We start from the raw sequence: 20,243 nt of genomic DNA, 5'->3' as shown, positions 1-20,243 counted from the left end.
GCACCAAGGACCCCACTAAAAAAAAATAGTCTTTTTAAATACAAATTTACTTATTGAATTTTAGGTATTTTTTTTTATTAGAGCAGGCGTTTTTCTAAAGTTGTCCCTTGGCCTTGCTCTCGAATTTTCCTTCCTAAAGCAAAGTTATAACCACAAACAATTCTTTTTATATCCTTACAAACCTCTTCAGCTTTGTCCCTTTTCAGCTGAGTCCTTTATTATTATTATTTTTTCCCCAACAAGCTTTTATTTGCACCGCAGCTATGTGCAAATAAAGGCAGAGCAACCGACGGCCTTCCGCATATTTTGCACTATCCCCGCTGCCGTCCTCGCAATGGGAACGGCTCCAAACCAAAACCACAAAAGGAGGCACCGGATAAAGTCCAGGGGTAGGCAACCTTGGCTCTTTTATGACTCGTGGACTTCAACTCCCAGAATTCCTGAGCCAGCCGTGCTGAGGGGAAAGGGAGAGGTTTCCAAGCTGGCTTAGGAATTCTGGGAGTTGAAGTCCACCAGTCATAAAAGAGCCCAAGTTGCCTATCCCTGGGATAAACAAACTCCAGCTTCCCCCCCCCCAACAACTAGGCTGGAGGCCACGCCCCTTGTCCCTTGGCAGATCTCGCGAGATCCGCGCTCGAGGCTCTCCCCTTCAAGCGGCTTTTTCCCCTTTTGAAAGGGGGCGGGGCGTGGCGCTCTCGCGAGACTAGGCACCAGACTGCTTGGCGTCGCCGCGGTGCCGGTTGCTCAGTCTTGGTCGCGCGAGGAGGCGGAGCTGCCGCCGGTCTGACGGATGCGCTGCTGAGGCGGACGGAGCCCCCGCGATGTCGCTGCCGGACTCCCCGAGCTCCCCGGCCCCGCGCTGGGCCCCGACGCACGTCCAAGTGACGGTCCTCCAGGCGCGGGGGCTGCGGTCCAAAGCCAAGGGCGGCGGCGGAGGAGGAGGAGGAAGCAGCGATGCCTACGCCGTCATGGCGCTGGGCAAGGAGAAGTTCGCCACCTCGGTGTCCGAGCGCTGCCTCGGCTCGCCCGTGTGGCGGGAGGAGGCCACCTTCGAGCTGCCCTCGCTGCCCCGGCGGGGCCTAGGCGGGGCCGGCGGGCCTGGGCCCAACGCCGTGCTGCAGCTGACCGTGCTCCACCGCGCGCTGCTCGGCCTCGACAAGTTCTTGGGCCGCGCCGAGATCGGCCTCGGAGAGGTGCAGGGCGAAGGTGGCCGCCGCAGCACCCGGTGAGCGAACGGGCGGGCGGGGCGGGCGGGGAGAGCCTCCAGGCTCAGGGGCAGTCTACCTGCGCGGGGAGGAAGGAAGCGCAGGGCAGGGGATGCGCCTGTCGGGGCCCCAAGCTCGTTTTTCCACTAGGGCTTCCCTGGGAAAAAGCAGAGAAATGTGAAAGAATATATATATTTTCAGATCTTGCTCCCCTAACTAACTAACTAACTATCATCTATCTATCTATCTATCTATCTATCTATCTATCTATCTATCTATCTATCTATCTATCTATCTATCTATCTATCTATCTATCTATCTATCTATCTATCATTTCTCTCATCTATCATTATCTAACATCTCTCTCCCTCTCATCTATCTATCTATCTATCTATCTATCTATCTATCTATCTATCTATCTATCTATCTATCTATACATCTATACATCTATACATCTATACATCTATATCTATCTATACATCTATATCTATCTATCTATCTCTCTATCTCTCTCTCTCTATCTATCTATCTATCTATCTATCTATCTATCTATCTATCAGTTAAAAGAAAGAAACAGCAGACATTTCATATTACACTGAAAAGCACAAGCCTGATGATGATGAATGTGATTTCATCGAAACGTCGCTATGATACTTCTAATCTTACACGGGAGAAAACCCGAATGATATATATATATATATATATATATATATAGTTTAAAATTCTAAAAACTGAAGGTTGACTCCTGGGTAAATTCCTATTCAAAGAATCACAAACTGTGAGACCACCAGGAGATTAAAAACTACAAAAAGTTTATTACCATTAAAACACCTAGCTTTCAGCCATCCCATTGACTACTAGTCACCCTGACGATGCCGGCAGAAGGCCGGCGAAAGCTAGGTGTTTTAATGGTAATAAACTTTTTGTAGTTTTTAATCTCCTGGTGGTCTCACAGTTTGTGATTCTTTGAATATATATATATATTAACCCCCACCCCTTTTTTCCCCCTTCCCACGGCGAAACACCTGAAGATCTAATTGTCAATGTTCTAGACATCTGTCAATTAGATCTCTAATGTTGTATATAGTATGCTTTATATGTATATAGTGTGTTTTAAATGTGGGTTAGGTCTGTGTTCACTTTTGAGAGGAAGCAGCTAAATTTCATTTTTAATGGGCGCCATTGTGCCCACAGGGAAAAAAATGACAATAAAGGTGATCTAATCTTAATATCTGGAGATCTAATTGTCTAAATAATTGCACATTAGATGTGTGGTAGGTGTCAAATGGAGCCTCCACCTTCAGGGGCAGTGTATATGTGTACACCTGAAATGAAGGGGAATACTGGCTGAAATTGGCCTGAAGCAGCCTCATGGGACAAGAGGGGATTTTTTTGGGAGTAGGACCTGTTTGTATGTTTTGTGTGTTGTGAGAACCCACCCATTTGGGTGGTTCATGATAAGGTGTATTGCGTGAGCCCCCTCCCCCCCCCAAAAAAAGTTGAATAGGAAATGGGAATCCAGATAGCCTTTATTAGGAGAAAAAAATGTTATTTTAAAGGCCACGTTCATATTTAACCTAAACGTTTTGGATAGGCCAGCTCAGCAAATTTTTAGTTTAGTTTTGTGCTTTCGGTTAAAAATAGTCATTTGAATTAAATGGAGGGGTGGAATAGTTCTGCTGGATACAATTAGAGGCTAGCCAGCACCCTTTAGTTTGTGCTTTTAATGCAGACTTTTAATTAAAAGGAAAGCCTATTTTTAAAAAAATTAACATCCTGTTTTCGAGTACTGTACTTTATTTTTTATTTATTTTATTAAGAAAATTTACGTGGCCACCCAACTTACTCATCATGGTGACTCCATTCAGCTTACAGAAATAAACCCCAATACAAAATCCAATAATACTTCCAAGAAATGCCCAAGGAAGGTATAAAATGATCAACTCTTGTTTTCATTTTTCACTCAGCAGCTAATACTCAGTACATCATGTTGCTTCTGTTTAATAGATGTTGATCTGCTAATTGCTAATAGTTAAAGATAAACCTATCCTGTATAAATGCAGTTACATTCCTTTTACGTTTTTCAAAGTAAATATTCATCTTTGTGAGTAAAATTGGCTTTCAATACTGTAAACAAAAGCTGTCCTTTAAGAATCTAATAGATTTCAGTAAAATAAGATATATTTGTGTGTCTTCTGGAGCGAAGGATGAATTTGCTTGATTATGAAAAACTAAATGGAGAATGTTTACATTTGTAAATTTGGGGACGATGGTGAAATAAAAAGCTTCATTTTTAAATTACAACTTGAACTGAAAAAGAATTGTGAACCGACAGAAAATATGGTCATATAGAATATTGGTATAAAAATTAAGTTAGAAATATTGACGGCTGAAGATGGGTAGAATCCAGTAATTTGATGAAATACCAGTGAATGTTGAATGTTTGGAGATTAACTTTTTTTCCCAAACTCCAGTGTTAATTTAAATAACATACTTTTAATAGGTTGAACTATTAGTAATGTGAGACTGGGGGTTAGAGGGAAAGAGGTAAATAATCCAAAGGAAAGGGATTAAGGTACCAATAACTAGGATTTATTGAAAAAGAATGAAGACTTCAATTTCAGTCCAAAATGTAGGGCTATTTAACCAGGGGTAGGTAACCTTGGCTACGCTGGCTCAGGAATTCTGGGAGTTGAAGTCCATGAGTCATAAAAGAGCCAAGGTTGCCTACCCCTGGGATAGACATTTATCTTTGGAAGAAAATACTGGAATCTAAAATTCTACAGTTAATGCAAGGTTTCAGTGGGTGTGTCCTTTCGATCAAGATGAGAATGTTTTCAAATGTTTATATGGCAATTTGTAAACTCATGTTGGGTGTGTTCCTTTTATAAAACGTGCATCATAGGATCTGGGCAGGTGAAGTATCTATATTTAGTAGCTGCTAGGAATGAGTCAGAGTTTTCTGTATATCCTTATAGCCATTTACTGCCTGATTGGATTTTAGCAGCCCCACAATACAGCCTACTTGATTCTGTAACAAGAATTTGAATGTTGCTAGTTTAGAGAGAAGTTGGAAAAGTGAGTTTACATATTTACCTATTGCTCTATCCACCTTGTGATACAAGAAACGTGAATACTATCAGACAAACACTTGTAAACAGAATATATATATATATATATTGTGTGTATATATATATATATACACACATACATACACACACACACACACTTTCATTAAAATTATTTCCTCCCATAGGTAGTTTTTCATACATTAAAAATCATTTGTCTATTCTTTCTGGTGAGAATGTGCTTTGAAAGCAAATGTGCATTGTTTTGTGAGGTATAACTCCATCATATGCTACTTGTTCCTGTGTAGGAGCAAAGTTGCTTTGGGATGGTAGATAAACTTCTATAAATAGAAGTTCTTTGTACAGACTTCAAGCTGGAAGTGGTAGTAAAATGAATAGCTTGCATCTTCATTATTGAAAGTTGTGTTTATAGTACTTCCCCTAATTTTTACATATGTTTTTATGATTGTTTAAATGTTGTAAAGGAGGCTATTTGTTTTTATTTTAAAATGGCCTCTGGAATAATGCAAAGAGCTTCCAGACTCATAGCTAGTCTGTTAAAATTTCTTGTTCTGCATTTCACATCCTAAAAACAGCATTGCCAACTATATAACCTCAATCAGTGCAGGATTTTAAAAATAAAGCTATTGAAGAATTCATTTGTTATTTTAAAATAGGCATTTTCCTATTATGTCAGGATTCCTGCTGCAAAACATCTGCACATAGTAAAAAGCATGCTTTAAAAATAAAAGATTAAATATTTAAGACTGTATTATTAGGTTGTAATTCTGTGGCCTTTTGGAAAATGTCTCAGACTGTACCAAAATTTCTTATTTTGACTTTGAAGAGAAGATTCGAACCTTGGGAGAGAAAACTTCGTCCTTTTTTCTGCCATCTTTCCAGGTGGAAAAAAAACAACTAGATATAAATTAAATTATGTTTCAGTAATAATAGTTGAGCACCATATTCACATTCACCATTGAATAAAACCATCTTGATTAAAGTAAAAATATACGTGCATGGTAGATAATTGATGTATCACTGTTTTGTTTTGGAGTACAGAAAATGATACTTTAGAACAGAATAACACGATCCTTTTCTTTGGTCAGCATGTTTTTAGGCTGAGCTCATACTTCAGTGTTAGGAATGTAAATTACAATATATTATGATAACATTATTTTCTTAAAACAACCGACAAGGGGGCATGCGGTCCAGGGCCCTCATGACTGCCAAATCGCTGGGATCCTGGGCCGAAAACAACCTCAGGAGAAGCAAATCAACACGGTAGACCACTCAGAGTGGAGCCTGCACCCTGCTCTCTTCAGGGACGCGTGGTTATAGTTGATAAATGGCAGCTCTCTTGTAAAGGCTGAACTATAACAAGTCTAGCAAGCTTACCAGGTTTGCCCTGACAGTCTCAAATTCTTTGTACAACCATGATAAGCATCCAGAGAATGTTTGAAGGAAAGGCCCTGTTCATAACTTTCTTAAGACAATAAGCAGCACCATGTCAGCTAAGCCGTTGGATTGGTTTTATAGGGGGAAACCAGAGCTGTTTGATCTCCTTAATTTTTACTGATTTAATCACCTTCACATCTGCCATTGATTTGACTATAATGCCATCGTGTATTCTAAATCTGTTGGTATCTTTCCATTTGAAAATTGTATCCTTTTGCAGAGCCTTGTACCAAGGGGGTGATTTTTGATATACAGTAGTACTTTTCCTGTGGGATGGCAAATACACAAGCATGGGCAGGTAACGGTCATGGTTTTGAACTAAGGGATGTCCCACTTAGAATCATATCACTTAGGACAGGGGTCCCCAACCCCTGGTCCGTGGACCAGCACCAGACCGTGGCATGCCAGAAACTGGTCTGTGCCAACAAGCAAAGCCCCATCTGCGGGATGCAGGCAGCACACAAAACCATGCCTCCTGGTCCCTGGTGCTCAAAAGGTTGGGGACCTCTGACTTAGGTGACCTAGTTGAAGAGCATTTGTACCATCTCATCTGCCGTTCAGAGGGAGGCAGGAAAGAATGTGGAAAATCAGTTGCTTTACATCCGGTGCTTTTTCTCATTCTGTTCCTCTGTTTCGTTCTTTTCTCCAGGCTTGGTATGTAAACTTTTAATGCATGCAATTTTTTCTTATAACAATATGAAAATATTTCAAATGAAAGGAGAAATTGCATGAATACAGGTAGTCCTTGAGTTGCAACCCTTAGTTTAACAACCATGGCACTTGAAAAAAGTGACTTAATGACCTGTCTCCCCACTTACGACCGTCACAGCCATGGCCGTGTGATCAAAATTTGGGCTCTTGCAGCTGGTATTATTTCCAGGGCATCACAGGGTCACGTGACTGCCATTTGTGACCCTTCCAGCCAGCTTTCGACAAGCAAAATCAAAGTGGGGAGCCAGATTTGTTTAATGATCGAATGATTCCCTTGACAGCTGCAGTGATTTGCTTAACAACAGTGGCAAAAAAAAAAAGAAAATCTCATAAAATTGGGTGCAACGCAACCACCTTGCTTGGCAATGGAAAGTCTGGTCCCAATTGTCGTAAGTCGAGGACTACCTGTAAATAGATTCCTCTTTCTGCTTCCAAAATCTTTTTCTGGTAATAACTTTCTTCTTTTCTTTCTTTCTAGTCATGCTATCTCCTAAGCTGTGTCCAGTTCCATTCAAGACTATACTACAGTACTTGTCTTGGTTCATGTTGTACCTGTGAGGGAACCACAAGGTTAGAGAAACCAAGATGGCTTGCATCTTAGGCTTCAGTAGAGAAGCAGTTCATTTTTTCCCATATATTTCCTTATGTCTAGCAGTGCTGGCATTTCAGCAGTTACCATTACCAATCTTGAGAGAGTTTGGGAAACAGCCAAATCATTACGGTGTATTTATATTGTAGCAATTTAAAATGACAGAACTGTTGTATAACAAGAAACCCACCGACAGAATAGGGGGAACTAGAAAAAAAGTTTCAAGATCCTATTAAAAGCAAAACCTTTCTTCAGTTATATTCCTGTATCTTAAGAGTGAAAGCTCCCACTTCTCTTAGCAGCAGATAAATCTACATCTTCAGTTTAAGTAAGGCTCATCCCGTTGAAGTGCCTCAATTCTCCTTTCTACCCACTATAAAAAAATTCTCTGGATGGATTATACTTTCATAAGGGTGTTTAAAATGCTTACAGAAACGCGTTCCTCTTTTGCTAAACAGTTTGAAAATCTCCTTAAATGGGAATTACAAAACTAAGTACTATCTACGGACATATGCATAAATGGATAAATAACATGATGCACTTAAATTCACACTAAATTAATATGAACATCATTTGGGAATAAAGAGCAGGATTTTCCAAGATTTTCTTTGCCTAATAGCTATCTATGCCCGATAGTTCAGGAGGGTCTGCGACAACTTAACCACAGCCAACTCGCCATGCGACAATTTTGCCGCGGGAGAAGAGTTATATTAATCTTGAAAAAATAGTGGAATAGAATCATTAAAAGAAAGGATGCCGAAGGAGGGAGAAAATGAAATGTGAATGACAAAACTTGAAATAATGGTTTAACTCTTTTAAATAATTAAACTGAGTTGTCGAATCGTCCTGTGACGAATTGGCCATAGGGAATTGTCTGTGGCAAATGAGTTGTCCCATTGTCTGTGCCTGCAATGAGTTGTCCCATTCCCGTTCAGAACTACCCACCCTTCTAAGATATGTAAGCATAGAGACTCTTTTTTTTCTGATATTTGTACACTCGTTTTAAAGCAGCGGTTCTCAACCTGTGGGTCGGGACCCCATTTGGGGTCGATCGACCATTTCACGGGGGTCGCCAAGCAAGGCTGTCCGCCATTTTTTTGTCCACCATTTTTTTTGTCCACCATTTTTTCCGGCGGGTGTCTTACCTCCCTTGGGCTGGGCCAGCTGGTGGTCGGCCTGCTCCGTCTCTGCCGCTTGCCAGCTACGCCTCGGCCGGCGCAGGGGGCGGAACCACGCATGCGTGGCGCTCCCTGGCAGGGAAAGTCCTCGACTTACGACCAGTTGGGTAGTCCTCGACTTACGACCGGTTTAGTCCTCGACTTACGACCGGTTTAGTCCTCGACTTACGACCGGTTGGGGTCGCGGCATTAAAAAGGTTGAGAACCACTGTTTTAAAGTAAAAAGCTATAACTGTAAGTATTTTGAGAATAATGCAGTCCATTGGAGGAATAAATTCTTTTATGATTCCCCCCCCTCTTTTTTACATTAACCTTTGCTGGATCATTTCATACCCATAGAGAATTTGATTCTTTTTTAATTCGAGGTAAAACTCTGCAGCAAGCATGTTGGAATCCGTGTCTTCATGTTCCTAATTCCCGATTTCACTTTCCATGTACATAGATGGTACAAGCTTCACTCCAAACCAGGGAAGAAAGAAAAAGAACGGGGCGAGATTGAGGTGGATATCCAGTTCATGAGGAGCAACATGACAGCCAGCATGTTTGACCTGTCCATGAAGGATAAGCCCCGGACTCCCTTTAGCAAGCTGAAAAAAAAATTAAAAGGAAAACGGGGCAATGGATTGCCAGACACAGCTTCAGCGATTATTCCCAGCATCACTCACTCTCCAGCCGACAGTGAAGAAGAGTCAAATGAGAAGGAGAAGAAAAAATCCAAGTTCAAGACACTGTTCTCTAAGCCTGGTCTGCATAAAAGCAATATTTCCCAGTCCATGTCTGTGCTACCCACACTCCAGCCTGTTTCGGAGAGAGTTCGACTTCGGCCCACTGACTTTCAGTCCCAGTGGAGTGATGATGAAGACGATGACACTTTGACAACGGTCTCTGAGAGTGAGTAGCCTCTTCCTTAAGAGAAGCGGTTTCATAAACTCTTCTGAGGGCTGTCTAACTTTGAGACACCATATATTTTCTTCCTTTTTTTTTTTTTTTTATTAAAATTGATTTCCCCCTGTCTTTGAGAGAATGGAGCTGTCATGATGATCTCTAGTATATGTCATTGGTTATTTTAAGTCTGCTTTCAATAACCCTGAAGGCCCATCTATTCCGTGCGGCCGGCCTGGCGTAGTTTGATTATGTTTTAGTGAGGGTTTTGTATGGGGTGTTTTTAGAACAGGCCTGTTATTTAATTTGATTTTAGAACAGAAACTATTTATTTATTATCGTGGTTTTTAGTATCGCCTGTTCACCGCCCTGAGTCCCGTAAGGGAGATAGGGCGGTATATAAATTTAATAAATAATAATAATAATAATAATAACCCCAAACCGTAAATATATTGTTTCTAAAAAATCCTCAATTTGTATAGATACGTTCTTTCAGAAATTATTTGCTTACCAAAGGCTGATAGCAATGTTATTTTTTTTTCTTTTCAGAGCCCCCTGCAAACAGAACCAACAATAATGTGCTTGGTCCCCCTTCTGCCATGACCCACAAGAGAACCGGTAGTGGAGACTCCAAGCAATTAAACCAAATAATGGCTGGCAGCGCTAAGAAGGATATGCATTCTTTATTTGGCCTCAGGTCCAAAAACGATCCAGTTTCCAGGTCCAATTTGTGCATCAATGGCAGCCACGTTTACATGGAAGAAAATGAACCAAAGAGCGACCCCGTCACAAAAGAAGGCACTCCATCTTCTCCTCAGACATCCCAGCGAAAACGCCTCTTTCTCTCTCAGGAAAACCTGTCTCTCGAACGCGACAAGGAGCTTGAAAACCCTCCCAGGTTGGTCCTTGATAAGTTGCCCTCCGGGTCATCTTCGTTGGAAACCTTTAAAGCCATGACTCTGCCATCGTACAAATTGCTTGCCGGTGGGGATTCGGCAGAAAACAACACTCCGCTTGTTCCAGACACTCCGAAAGAAACCAAGGAGGTCAAAAAACCAGAGAACAAGAAGTCCGGCTTGCTGTCTCTCGTGACGGGGAAAAAAGAAACCAAAGCCAGCGAGGAGATGGGCAACGCTGAGAGTTCTCTGAAGGCGAAGGAAGTGAAGCGTAGTGAAAAAGAATTGGCCAGAAAAGAGACCAACCCTTTTGAGCTCCCCGTGGATGGCAGAAGGGGCCACGGCCCGGCTAAGAGTAGCGCTACAGATGCTGTGATTGCAAAGGCATCAACAAACCCTTTCAGTGAGAACGCTGTGGAAGGGGAGAAACCAGAAAAAAATGCCGCTTCGGTGAAACCTTCTCAGACGAAACATGTCAAGCCCAGGTTTGTAAAGAAAAACGCTTGGCTTTCTGCTAATATAAAGATGGTTTCACCACCGTCATCTTATTTGTCAAGGCTGCCCACTTTAGAACACTTGGGTAGCTTATAACGTTGGACGGCACAGTGAACAGTTAAAAACACAATATCAAAACATAACTGCCCCCACACAAAAAAGCAACCTTGACAAACAAGCATACAAGGGGTTCCACAGTCTCACCTATTCAGAGTTACATGGTGCCCAGAGTCTCTTTGGCGAGTGAGATGGGCAGCATATAAATTTTATACATAAAAAAATAACTTCAGGCCTTCCAGAACCCCAGGAGGAGAGTGCGTGCCATAGATATCTCGAGTGGGGAGGGATCGAGGATGCCGTTTCAAAGGTCACAAACATATTAGCATATAATACATTTAGTAAGATTGATCTTTTAGCTGGGACAGGTATAAGGTTCAGGGTGTATCTGATCTGGGTATTTAGCAGTTAGATCATTCTGCAGGTGACCTGCATGGTGCTCTGTATTCTTAGAAAAAGGAGAGTAACACATGGCCTTTGCAAGCTACCTTGTTGGTTTTTCTAAGGAGAAAAAGCAAAATAATTGCTATTCTTGCCTTCAGGGTAGAAGTGTTCCTCATAGAGGTTCTACAGCTGGAACACGAAGGGAATTGGAAGAATTATTTGAAAACTAGGCTGTTTTATGTTGTGTAAGCTGATTAGATTTGCAAAGTAGTTCACGTGTCCCAAACTAAATGTTTAATCAAAGTACGTCACTATAGATACTGAGGAATATTGATAGTGACTCAGGTTCATTGTTTTAATTTGGTGATATATATTATATATGTGATAACTATGTCTTGTAACTTTGACTTTGTACTAACTATATTTTAGAGACAGAGAAAGTGCGACTTATCAAAAACAGTGCTGTGCTTTCTAACTTTTGTGTCTTGGCTGCTTTATATATTTGAAGGCTTTGCTGCTCATGCACTCTATTTAATCCACTGAGTTTAACAAAAATATAACACTTTATAGACAGATTTTCTAGAGACACAGTTTATTGCTTTTCCATTTACAGTGTTAAAAATATCACAGCACAAAAGTATGCTTGGGTGCTTCACTAAAACCCTATATCCCTCCCTTATTACTAACATGCAGCAGCTTCTCTAAACTTTTTATCTAAAATGTGTCTGCTTGTCTGAGGTTGCATCTGCAACTGACATGCAGGTTTTATTTTGTCCCTTCTTACAGACTGGGCGTGTCTTCAGAGGATGAAACCAAAGCCACTGTCACCTCTTTTTCTCCTGCTCCTCTTCCTCCTCCTTGCTATCCTTCAAATAACGAAAATAATCCTTTTACTTCTAAATTGGATGCAGAACAGAAAACTCAGGAAGCTGATAGGTTTGATAGCTCAAAGAATGTTTCTGTTAACAATCCATTCGCTACAAAATGGATGCAGGATCCTAGAGACTTGGTATGCTCTGCAGTTTCTGTCTCTCTTCCTTCAGCTTCTGGCCGTGAAAATAATCCGTTCAGTCCTAAATGGGAACAAGACTCTCAGACGCAGGAGATGGAAACCTCTTCCTTATACACTCGACACTCTGCAGCTTCCATTACTGAAACTCATACTATTCCTTCTCAGCTTTCTAATGTTGATGATCCTGTTGTGGTCAAAGTAGGACAGGAATCTGAAAGAATTAAAAGTCCTCCCACATCTCTAAGTTCTATATCTGTAGCTGAAAACATTGATAATTCCAAGTACCCTGATGATGTTTCTTCAGAAAGGTTTCAAAATGAAAACTTAACTAATCAAACAGATGCTATATCCAACTTCTCTGGCTCTCTAGCTGAGAGTCTTCCACCACAGTCTTCTGACCTAGTTAGAGTGAACCCAAAAGCCCCATACGATGACAAAGTGCATATAGTACTGCCTTTTAAAGAAAACAATGGGATGAAAAAGTCAGTAGCCTTTGCCCTTGATGAATGGAAAGAGGATGTAATAAGTAGTCCTAATGACCGTGCAGACGAAGATTCACTTGAGGTAAATGAAAATGAAGAAGCACTAAATCCATTTGAAAAGAATAGCAGCCAGGCAATTGAATTAAACGCAGAAAATAGTTGTGGCTCTAAGCCTGACGAAGAAGGGATAATTTCTGTTCATACTAGTGGGAACCCCTTAGAGAAGGAAGTTGAATCTGGCTACTTATCTAAAATGGAGCCACCAGTACCCACTGCAAGAGTCCTCATTCCTCTGCAAACCGAAATGGCAGTTCCTGAGCTGAGTGACAAAACACACTCTGTACCACCAAAACCAGCACCAAGAAATGGTTTGAAAGTGAAAAAATGTGCACCTCTAACTGATGAATCAAAAGAAGATGGGTCAAGCATGAAACATGCATCCGTTTTCAAAGAGATTTCTCCAGACAGTTCAGTCTTTAGTGAAAAGCCAAGCCATATTTGCTCATTAACTTCAGAAATGGCCGTCCTTCCTCGTGGATACGATAGTGGTCATACGGATCCATCTCAAAGTATTAAGGATGACTCTAACCACATCATGAGAACATCACTTGGGATTTCAGGCCCCGGAGAGCTGAATGTAACTCTTCCTGTTATTCCAGAAGTCGCTTCAGATGACGAGCAATTAGGGGATTATCAGCAGAATCCTGAAAGTATGGCACTAGGTGAAGATTTGTCAAGAAATGAAGATGGCTTTGTGAACTTGTGGTCTTCTGTTGAGAGGACAGATCTGACGTCAACTAAGAAAGCTATTGGAGAGACCGTATCAGGTCTCATGCAAATGAGTAATTTGGGCAGTTCATCCAACAGATTGTTGCAGGATCCAACCCACAATGTATTGGATGCAGAAGTACCTAAAAACCCAAATCGTCCCCTTACAGGCATAGAAAAGAAGGGTGGAGAATACTCAAAGAAAAAGAGGCAAGAAGATTGTCCCGAGTCTTCTGCTGAGCCTGTTTCTCTTTACCCTCTGTCTGATTCTTCTCAGTCTTGCTCTGTTAGCTCTTTCCAGTCTGATTCTCCTGGCTTTAATAAAGCAGAATCTCCCCAAAAAGCCACAGCGGAAGAATTGGATGCCAAAGTGAAAAGCTCTGGCAAGAAGAAGCTACTTCAGGCAAGGGTTTCACCCTCTGAAACATATCCCAATCCTGGTGGAAATTCTGCCAAACTCAGGTGAGAAAACAAGCAAGATAGGTATTAGGGGGGGGGGTCCAATATAAAAAAGCATTAGCTGCTGTTGCATCCTTGATATCTCTCTTTTTGGTGGGAAGGTGGAAAAGCCAACTTTATTTATAACTTTAATACATGAAATGGGGAAATAATAAGTCACGGGGATCTACTCCGTACAAGGCTAGAGCTTCGCATGTCCTGGATATTTTGTCATGTATCTCTCAGCCTATCTAATTTATTATGAAAATAAAATAGCAAAAGGGAAAAATTTGGCATAAATTCCTTGGAAGAAGGATAGAACATAAAATGTATTAAGTAAACTTTTAGTCTTATTTGAGCGTGTTATTTAATACACTGTTTTGACTTGTAGTTCTACCATATGGTGATGCCAGCCATACAAAAGTGTCTTATATTTGAAGGTGAAAGGTAAGAGGTAAAGAAAAAAGTGACTTTGCAGAATTCAGGTGCGCAGTGCTTTTTGTTACACCCAGAGTAGACCTGTTATGTTGTTCACTGTAAATGTTATCTCTAATTTTAGACTTCATCCTGTGAAGCCAATGAATGCTACAACTAACCAACCATCTGCAAAAATCTTGAGCATAAATGCTAGGATGCTGGATAATCAAACTGAAATCAATCTGAAGGTACTTAAGGCGTTTTTTAAATGTATGGGCCATCTCTGGCTCTGTTAATTTCTGTTAATCCTCACTGTTGAGTACATGAAAATTGAATATTAGAAGAGGAGCCCATACCTGTTTTAAAGCACAGTATAATATTTTGTAGCTGTGATTAAAATGTGTGCTCCTTGTATTCTGTGTTTTTAACTACTTTTTTTTTATGAAGACAACGGTTGAAGGACAGTATAATCCCTTTTAAAATGTGACTGGGGAATGTATGAATTGCATATGCTGAAAACTTGAAACTCTTCTAAAAGCTTTCAGCATAAGATATTTTGGTACAGGATTATACAATGGTTATTGACTGTGTGTATGAAGTTTGTAGGGGTTTGATTTTGTACAGAAATTAGACCTTGGTTTTCTCAACTGAGACTATGGCAGTGGATGATTTACATGTGATGTGTTAAGAAGTTTGTCTTGATTTTTACTGGTTTGAGCAGCAACAACCAGAGGTGGGCTTAGAAAAGCTTAAAATCTTCATCTCCATAAATGTCCTTCCTAGCTAATGCTGCACTTTTACATTTTTGTGATATTTTTTTTTAAGCGGTTGCTTTTAAGCAGGGGTAGGCAACCTTGGCTCTTTTATGACTCGTGGACTTCAACTCCCAGAATTCCTGAGCCAGCATGGCTCAGCTTGGAAACTTCTCCCTTTCCCCTCAGCATGGCTGGCTCAGGAATTCTGGGAGTTGAAGTCCACGAGTCATTAAAGAGCCAAGGTTGCCTACCCCTGCTTTTAAGCATCACTGAAGCATTTTTGAAGTGCATGCTCGATCCCTGAAGCTAAAAGTCTGGGCTGCTTTCTTATTTTGGAGTCTATTGATGACAACTCTTTCTACCGACATGACTTTTTCTTCCCCCCCCCCTTCTTTTTCCTACAGAAATATGACCGTTCAGATCCTGCCTGTGCTTATGCTCAGTTAACTCATGATGAACTGATCCAACTGGTGTTGAAACAAAAAGATATTCTTGTCAAGCGAGATGTCCAGGTACGAGAGCTGGAAGACTATATAGACAACTTGCTTGTCAGAGTCATGGAAGAAACCCCCAACATTCTTCGGATTGAAGTCCACCCCAAAAAGAAAGCTGGAAAGATGTGAAATGACACCTCAACCTGTATGAAGAAATTTTCTTAGTCCAACTTGACTAAGAGAATGTGAAATGAAATAACTGTTACTTCAGCAAAACAAAGGTTATTTCTTTCTTTGGGTAAAATTGGTGTCTTGTCTTCGAGACTGGTTAGATATAATCCAAAAATGACAATCTTTTCTTCAGATACTCTTCTAGTACAATGCACATATTTTGCTCCTCTGTTTATGATTAAAAGTATGACTTATGAAACTTCAAGAGAGTTATGTTGAATCAGTTTTCTACTGTGAACAATACTGTACCTGGAGCATTTATACAGAATTTTGTGTAAAGTTGAAAAATATTTGCCACAGTTTTCAAATTTCTGTGGGTCATACTAGGTTTTTGTGCAATATATACAATCTTATCCTAAGCAATTTCATGCTAATTCGCTGAAAACACTGGAATATCATCAAGTCCCTCGTTTTAATTAATTAGCTGGGGAAATGAAGATATTACTGGAAAACTGGATGCCTTTGAAACCATCATTGTGACTTTCACAGGTTCTTATCAATTGGAGCTTGTGCTGTGGATGTTTACAGTGGATTGTGTACTGAGCTATTTGCATTATTCATTTGGGAACCATAGGTAAAAAAAATTGCATAGTAACGGCTGGTGAACAAACATTGCTTGCTTGTGTTGTCTACATTGAAATGGTATGTGAATAAGAGTATGCAAAACATTCAGCACTAAGTTTTATAATCTCTAATTGTGACTGGTTTGGGGTCCATTTTATTTGATCTGGATTGGGATAAACTGGCTGATAGCACTAGAGCACCATAGCTAGTCACTCAGTTGTAGGTGATGATTTCTAAATAGAGATTAAAGCAGGGATAAGTAACCTTGGTTTTAAAAAGAACAAAACTCCAGGAGAAGTACTAGGTTGCTTATTCCTCTATGATTTTAGGAATGTGGATGAAACTGGAATGTTCCCAGACTTTTAAAAGTTTGAAAGTACATATTCACACAATTCTTAATTGGCCATGAGTATTGACTGAGCTTGCTTTTTAGTCACGTCTTCTTTGTTCAGAAATTGATGTGTTTTTCTTCCTTCCCTTTCACTCAATAAAGTGTTCCCAAAATGTCTTCCTATTTGCAAACACCTACACAAAAATTCCTCTTAACAAAGTTCTTTTCAGAAAATCTAAGAAAATCGGTGTACTTAAGTTTTTTTAGAATAACAGTCTTCTTAGGCTAGTACAATTACTTTTGTCAGGAAGGGTCAGGCAGTTTTGGGGGGGATTCTGGAAGTCTCTTGAATTCTTCCAGATTCTGTATTCTTCAGAGATATAATTGCTTGTGATGGTTATTATGGATGAAAATCGTCTCAAAATTGTAGATTTTCAAAATCCGCAACCGATGAGCAAGCAGTTAGAGAAATCTTAGGTATTTTTTGTTAAGGTGAAGAAAAGGCATTCTTTCTCATCAGATGCCAAGGCAAATGTGTCTGCAAATCTTGAACACTTTTTTCCTTTTCTGTGCAGTGAAAAAGTTGGGTTAAATTTTGCTCCTTTTCAGGAATTGCTAAGCAAAGCCTCCATGTAAGCCCTTGTAAATTCCAAGCATTTATTTGCTGTGCCCAGAGCTGTACATGCAATATTGACAGTTAACTCAAGTTTTCCTTTCTCTTTAAGAATATCTATCCTATGGTTTGAAATGAACAAACGTGAATATCTGATAAGTTGCTCAAATCTGAGAATTTTCATTGATACTTAAATTCCATTTTATTTGATCAAGAAAACTAAACAGGACAGTATTGATGTGAGAGAGTGAAGAAGCGAGTCATCATGCTCTCCAAGCAGCAACTTTCTACATTGAGGCATTTGTTTTGGAAATATTTGGTTTGAGCTTGGCCAGAGTGTTTATGCTGGTAGTCTTGTGTTTCCGATGTAAAGGTTTTGAATTGTCAGGCTTTTCCACAGCTAACTTCTCTTTCCCTAGAGTAGAGAAATGTAGCCTGATCTATTTGTTGCAGTAATTACTGGAATACATATTAGGTCTACATTACCTTTCCACAATAAATAGCCTATATTATTTCTGACAAAGACTAATTGGAAACATTCACATTTTCAGCATACAGTTCATGCAGGGTTTATATAAAATAGATCAAACTTCCTTTTTCCTGTGAAAATAATAGTATGTGGTAAAGTGGGAAGTATAAATACAGTACTTTTAAATCTTGCTGACTTTTTAAATGGAAGGTTAAATACATTTTTAATTCTAAAGCAGGACAGTGGATACCTTGGTCTTGGACTATGGGTGAACTGTGCCTTAAAGGAAAGAATGCGTACTCCAGATCTAGAAATATTTTATTCTGGATCTAGTAAGAAAACCGCATTTTCTATCGTATTTTAAAACTGACCTTGAACTGGGCATCTTCCTTTTTATGATTTACAACAAAACCTTAGATTAGAATGTAGAAACTACATATAGAGATTAGCAAGGTACTTTGCAGAGTTAACACAAATCTATCCACGTTTATGTTCTAGCCACTCATATCTACTACTGATTCAAAATTGTTAGCAATCACAGCTAGCTGATTATATGTAGGTACCTGCAGCAATCCAAGGATTGTTTAGAGACATTGAGGAATTAACTTAATCATTTGCTACAGCTGTTGTTTATTATCTTCCTATGCACTTTAATGAGGGATCTGTTTGGCACTGAACAGTTCTTCATCCCTCTTATACTTAGTCACCACACTGGATTACAATATAAGTTTGTGAGCTAAATTTACTAACTAGCATATTTGCCACTATATAATCTGGCAATCACCAAAGAACAGAATAGCTTAGGTGGCTAAGGTACTCATGTTTTGAGAAGAGGTGTAGTTTGTATGACTTACGTTACCAATGCATTCATAACCTAATTACATATTTTAAGGTTGGGTATGAAATGAGTAATATATTTGAATGTCAGATTCTGAGGGAGGAATAGATCATACTCTCTGTTGTTGCCATAAACGTGAGTGTTGAAATTTGTGGAGTAGATGTGTCTGCCTCTTCCTATGCAGCATAGTTCAAATCTGAGGAACTATAAAACAAGCTTTCTTTTTGCTTCGTTTGTTGAGTTAGAAGAAGCATTTTGAACTTTTCCACGGAAAAGAATAGTGATCTGGCATATTGAAGGCGGTACAATATTGTGAAATTGCTGGTACTGAAATGTGTAACAATACATACCTTATTTTATAGGTAGAAAACATTTTGGAGGGTATTTTAAAGTCTAGCTATTTCCCTCTGCTGGTTGTTAGCATAATGCTATATGCTTTCATGAAAAGACATGCAGGAATTTGTATTACGTGTCTTATTCCAGAATATCAAATAGCTGTTTTAATACCATGCTCCCTAAGAATAATTTTCCGAAATTGACTGGAATTGTACTGTAAACATGTCCGCTAATAAAATGGCAAGTAGCAAAACAAAAAAAGAAACAAAACTCGTGCTGGGCAAATTTTGAGCAGATTTGAGAAAATCCAAATGTAGAATCCTTTTATCTTGTTAATTTTAAATTTTAAAATTAATTTTAATTTTAAAAAACAGTTTATTTTAATATAAGTTCCAGTAAGCTAGCATTGTTATTGGTCATTCTTGTTGAATATTATGGGAATTGCAATCTCAGTTAAGAGCGTGCTAAATTTTCCAACCTGAAACAGGCTGTCTGCAGTTTCAATAATTGGAAAAGTCCATTTTGTGTTTGGAATGTTTCATGATAACCTTTTGTACAAGGCTGATCTCAACATAGTACACAAAGAACACTAAATTGGGGGAAGGTAGTTTTAAGTCATAGCTGTATGTATTTAACGGGTTTTAAGTGGGGCAGTTTCACATGTTGTGTAACATACAATGAAGGAGTTACAACGGGGCCCAGTTGTTGCCAACTTTGTCTTTGTGCATTATATATCACTCAATATATAATGTAGAAATAACAGTGCCTTAAAATCAGTATTTTACTGAACAAATTAAAAATAATCAGTTTATGTAAATTCTTGAGTTTTAATAAAATGGTTATGCAATGAATAGTTTGTCTCCCTCTGTGTATTTAATGTAGAAGGATTTGAATGTTTGTTTACGCTTTGTTACAGTTGGTACATTGCCTGATGGTTTTTATACAAAGACCTTCAGCCTTATGAAATGTTAAAATAAAGTTATTTAAAGTTAAACGAATATGTGTCCTTTGTTATATATTTTATGCGTTGATAGGCCCAAGAATGAATAAGCATAATGACTGTTTAGTGCACGGATGTCAAACTTGCCACGTCACGTGTCGCGACGTATCGGCAATGGGGTGGGTGCGGCATTGGTATGATGAAACTGGCCCTTGAGCTGACAGTTTGACACTCCTGATTTAGTGAATATCTGTTTAGAAAACTTGTATTCATCCAATCCATTGTTTAAACATAAGCTTCTTCATACAACTGATAGGAGTGTTTATGAAGACAGTTTTATGAATGTGATAGAGATTAGCAAATGAGGGAAGTAGAGAATGTGTGAAAGTAAATAGAATACTTAACTAATGGTTTATTACTAAGTGGGAGTAAGATGTACTGTGTCTTTCATTTTCAATGCATTTTTGAATATAATAAAAGTTTACGGGGAAGTACTGTACTTTTATATGCTGATGTTTTCAGATGTGCAAATGCTGATCAATGTTGTTAAATGTCTTTTTTTTTTTTGCATTTTGTAAAATGTTCCCTGCCTGAAAGGGAATGGTGTGATCACTCACACACACACTCATATATATTACACATACATATATGTACATATATACATTTATCAATTATTCTTACTTTAAAATCCA

The 20,243-nt window shown here is 39.4% G+C and overlaps 1 protein-coding gene across 1 annotated transcript; it reads left to right on the top strand.

Annotated features, from left to right (window-relative positions):
• The first annotated feature begins 821 nt into the window (after positions 1-821).
• On the top strand, positions 822-19,605 carry RAB11FIP1 (RAB11 family interacting protein 1). Its single transcript, XM_015826103.2, has 5 exons — positions 822-1,225; positions 8,652-9,100; positions 9,641-10,472; positions 14,183-14,288; positions 15,200-19,605. Exons 1-5 carry the CDS (start codon positions 822-824, stop codon positions 15,416-15,418), a joined length of 2,010 nt encoding a protein of 669 aa, XP_015681589.1. The 3' UTR covers positions 15,419-19,605.
• The last annotated feature ends 638 nt before the right edge of the window (positions 19,606-20,243 follow it).

This window comes from Protobothrops mucrosquamatus, unplaced genomic scaffold, assembly GCF_001527695.2.
Source record: "Protobothrops mucrosquamatus isolate PMUCROS unplaced genomic scaffold, P.Mucros_1.0 scaffold2960, whole genome shotgun sequence".
NCBI classification, from domain to species: domain Eukaryota; kingdom Metazoa; phylum Chordata; class Lepidosauria; order Squamata; family Viperidae; genus Protobothrops; species Protobothrops mucrosquamatus.
Note: the sequence above shows the minus strand (reverse complement) of the source record. Positions and strands in the feature narration are given on the sequence as shown.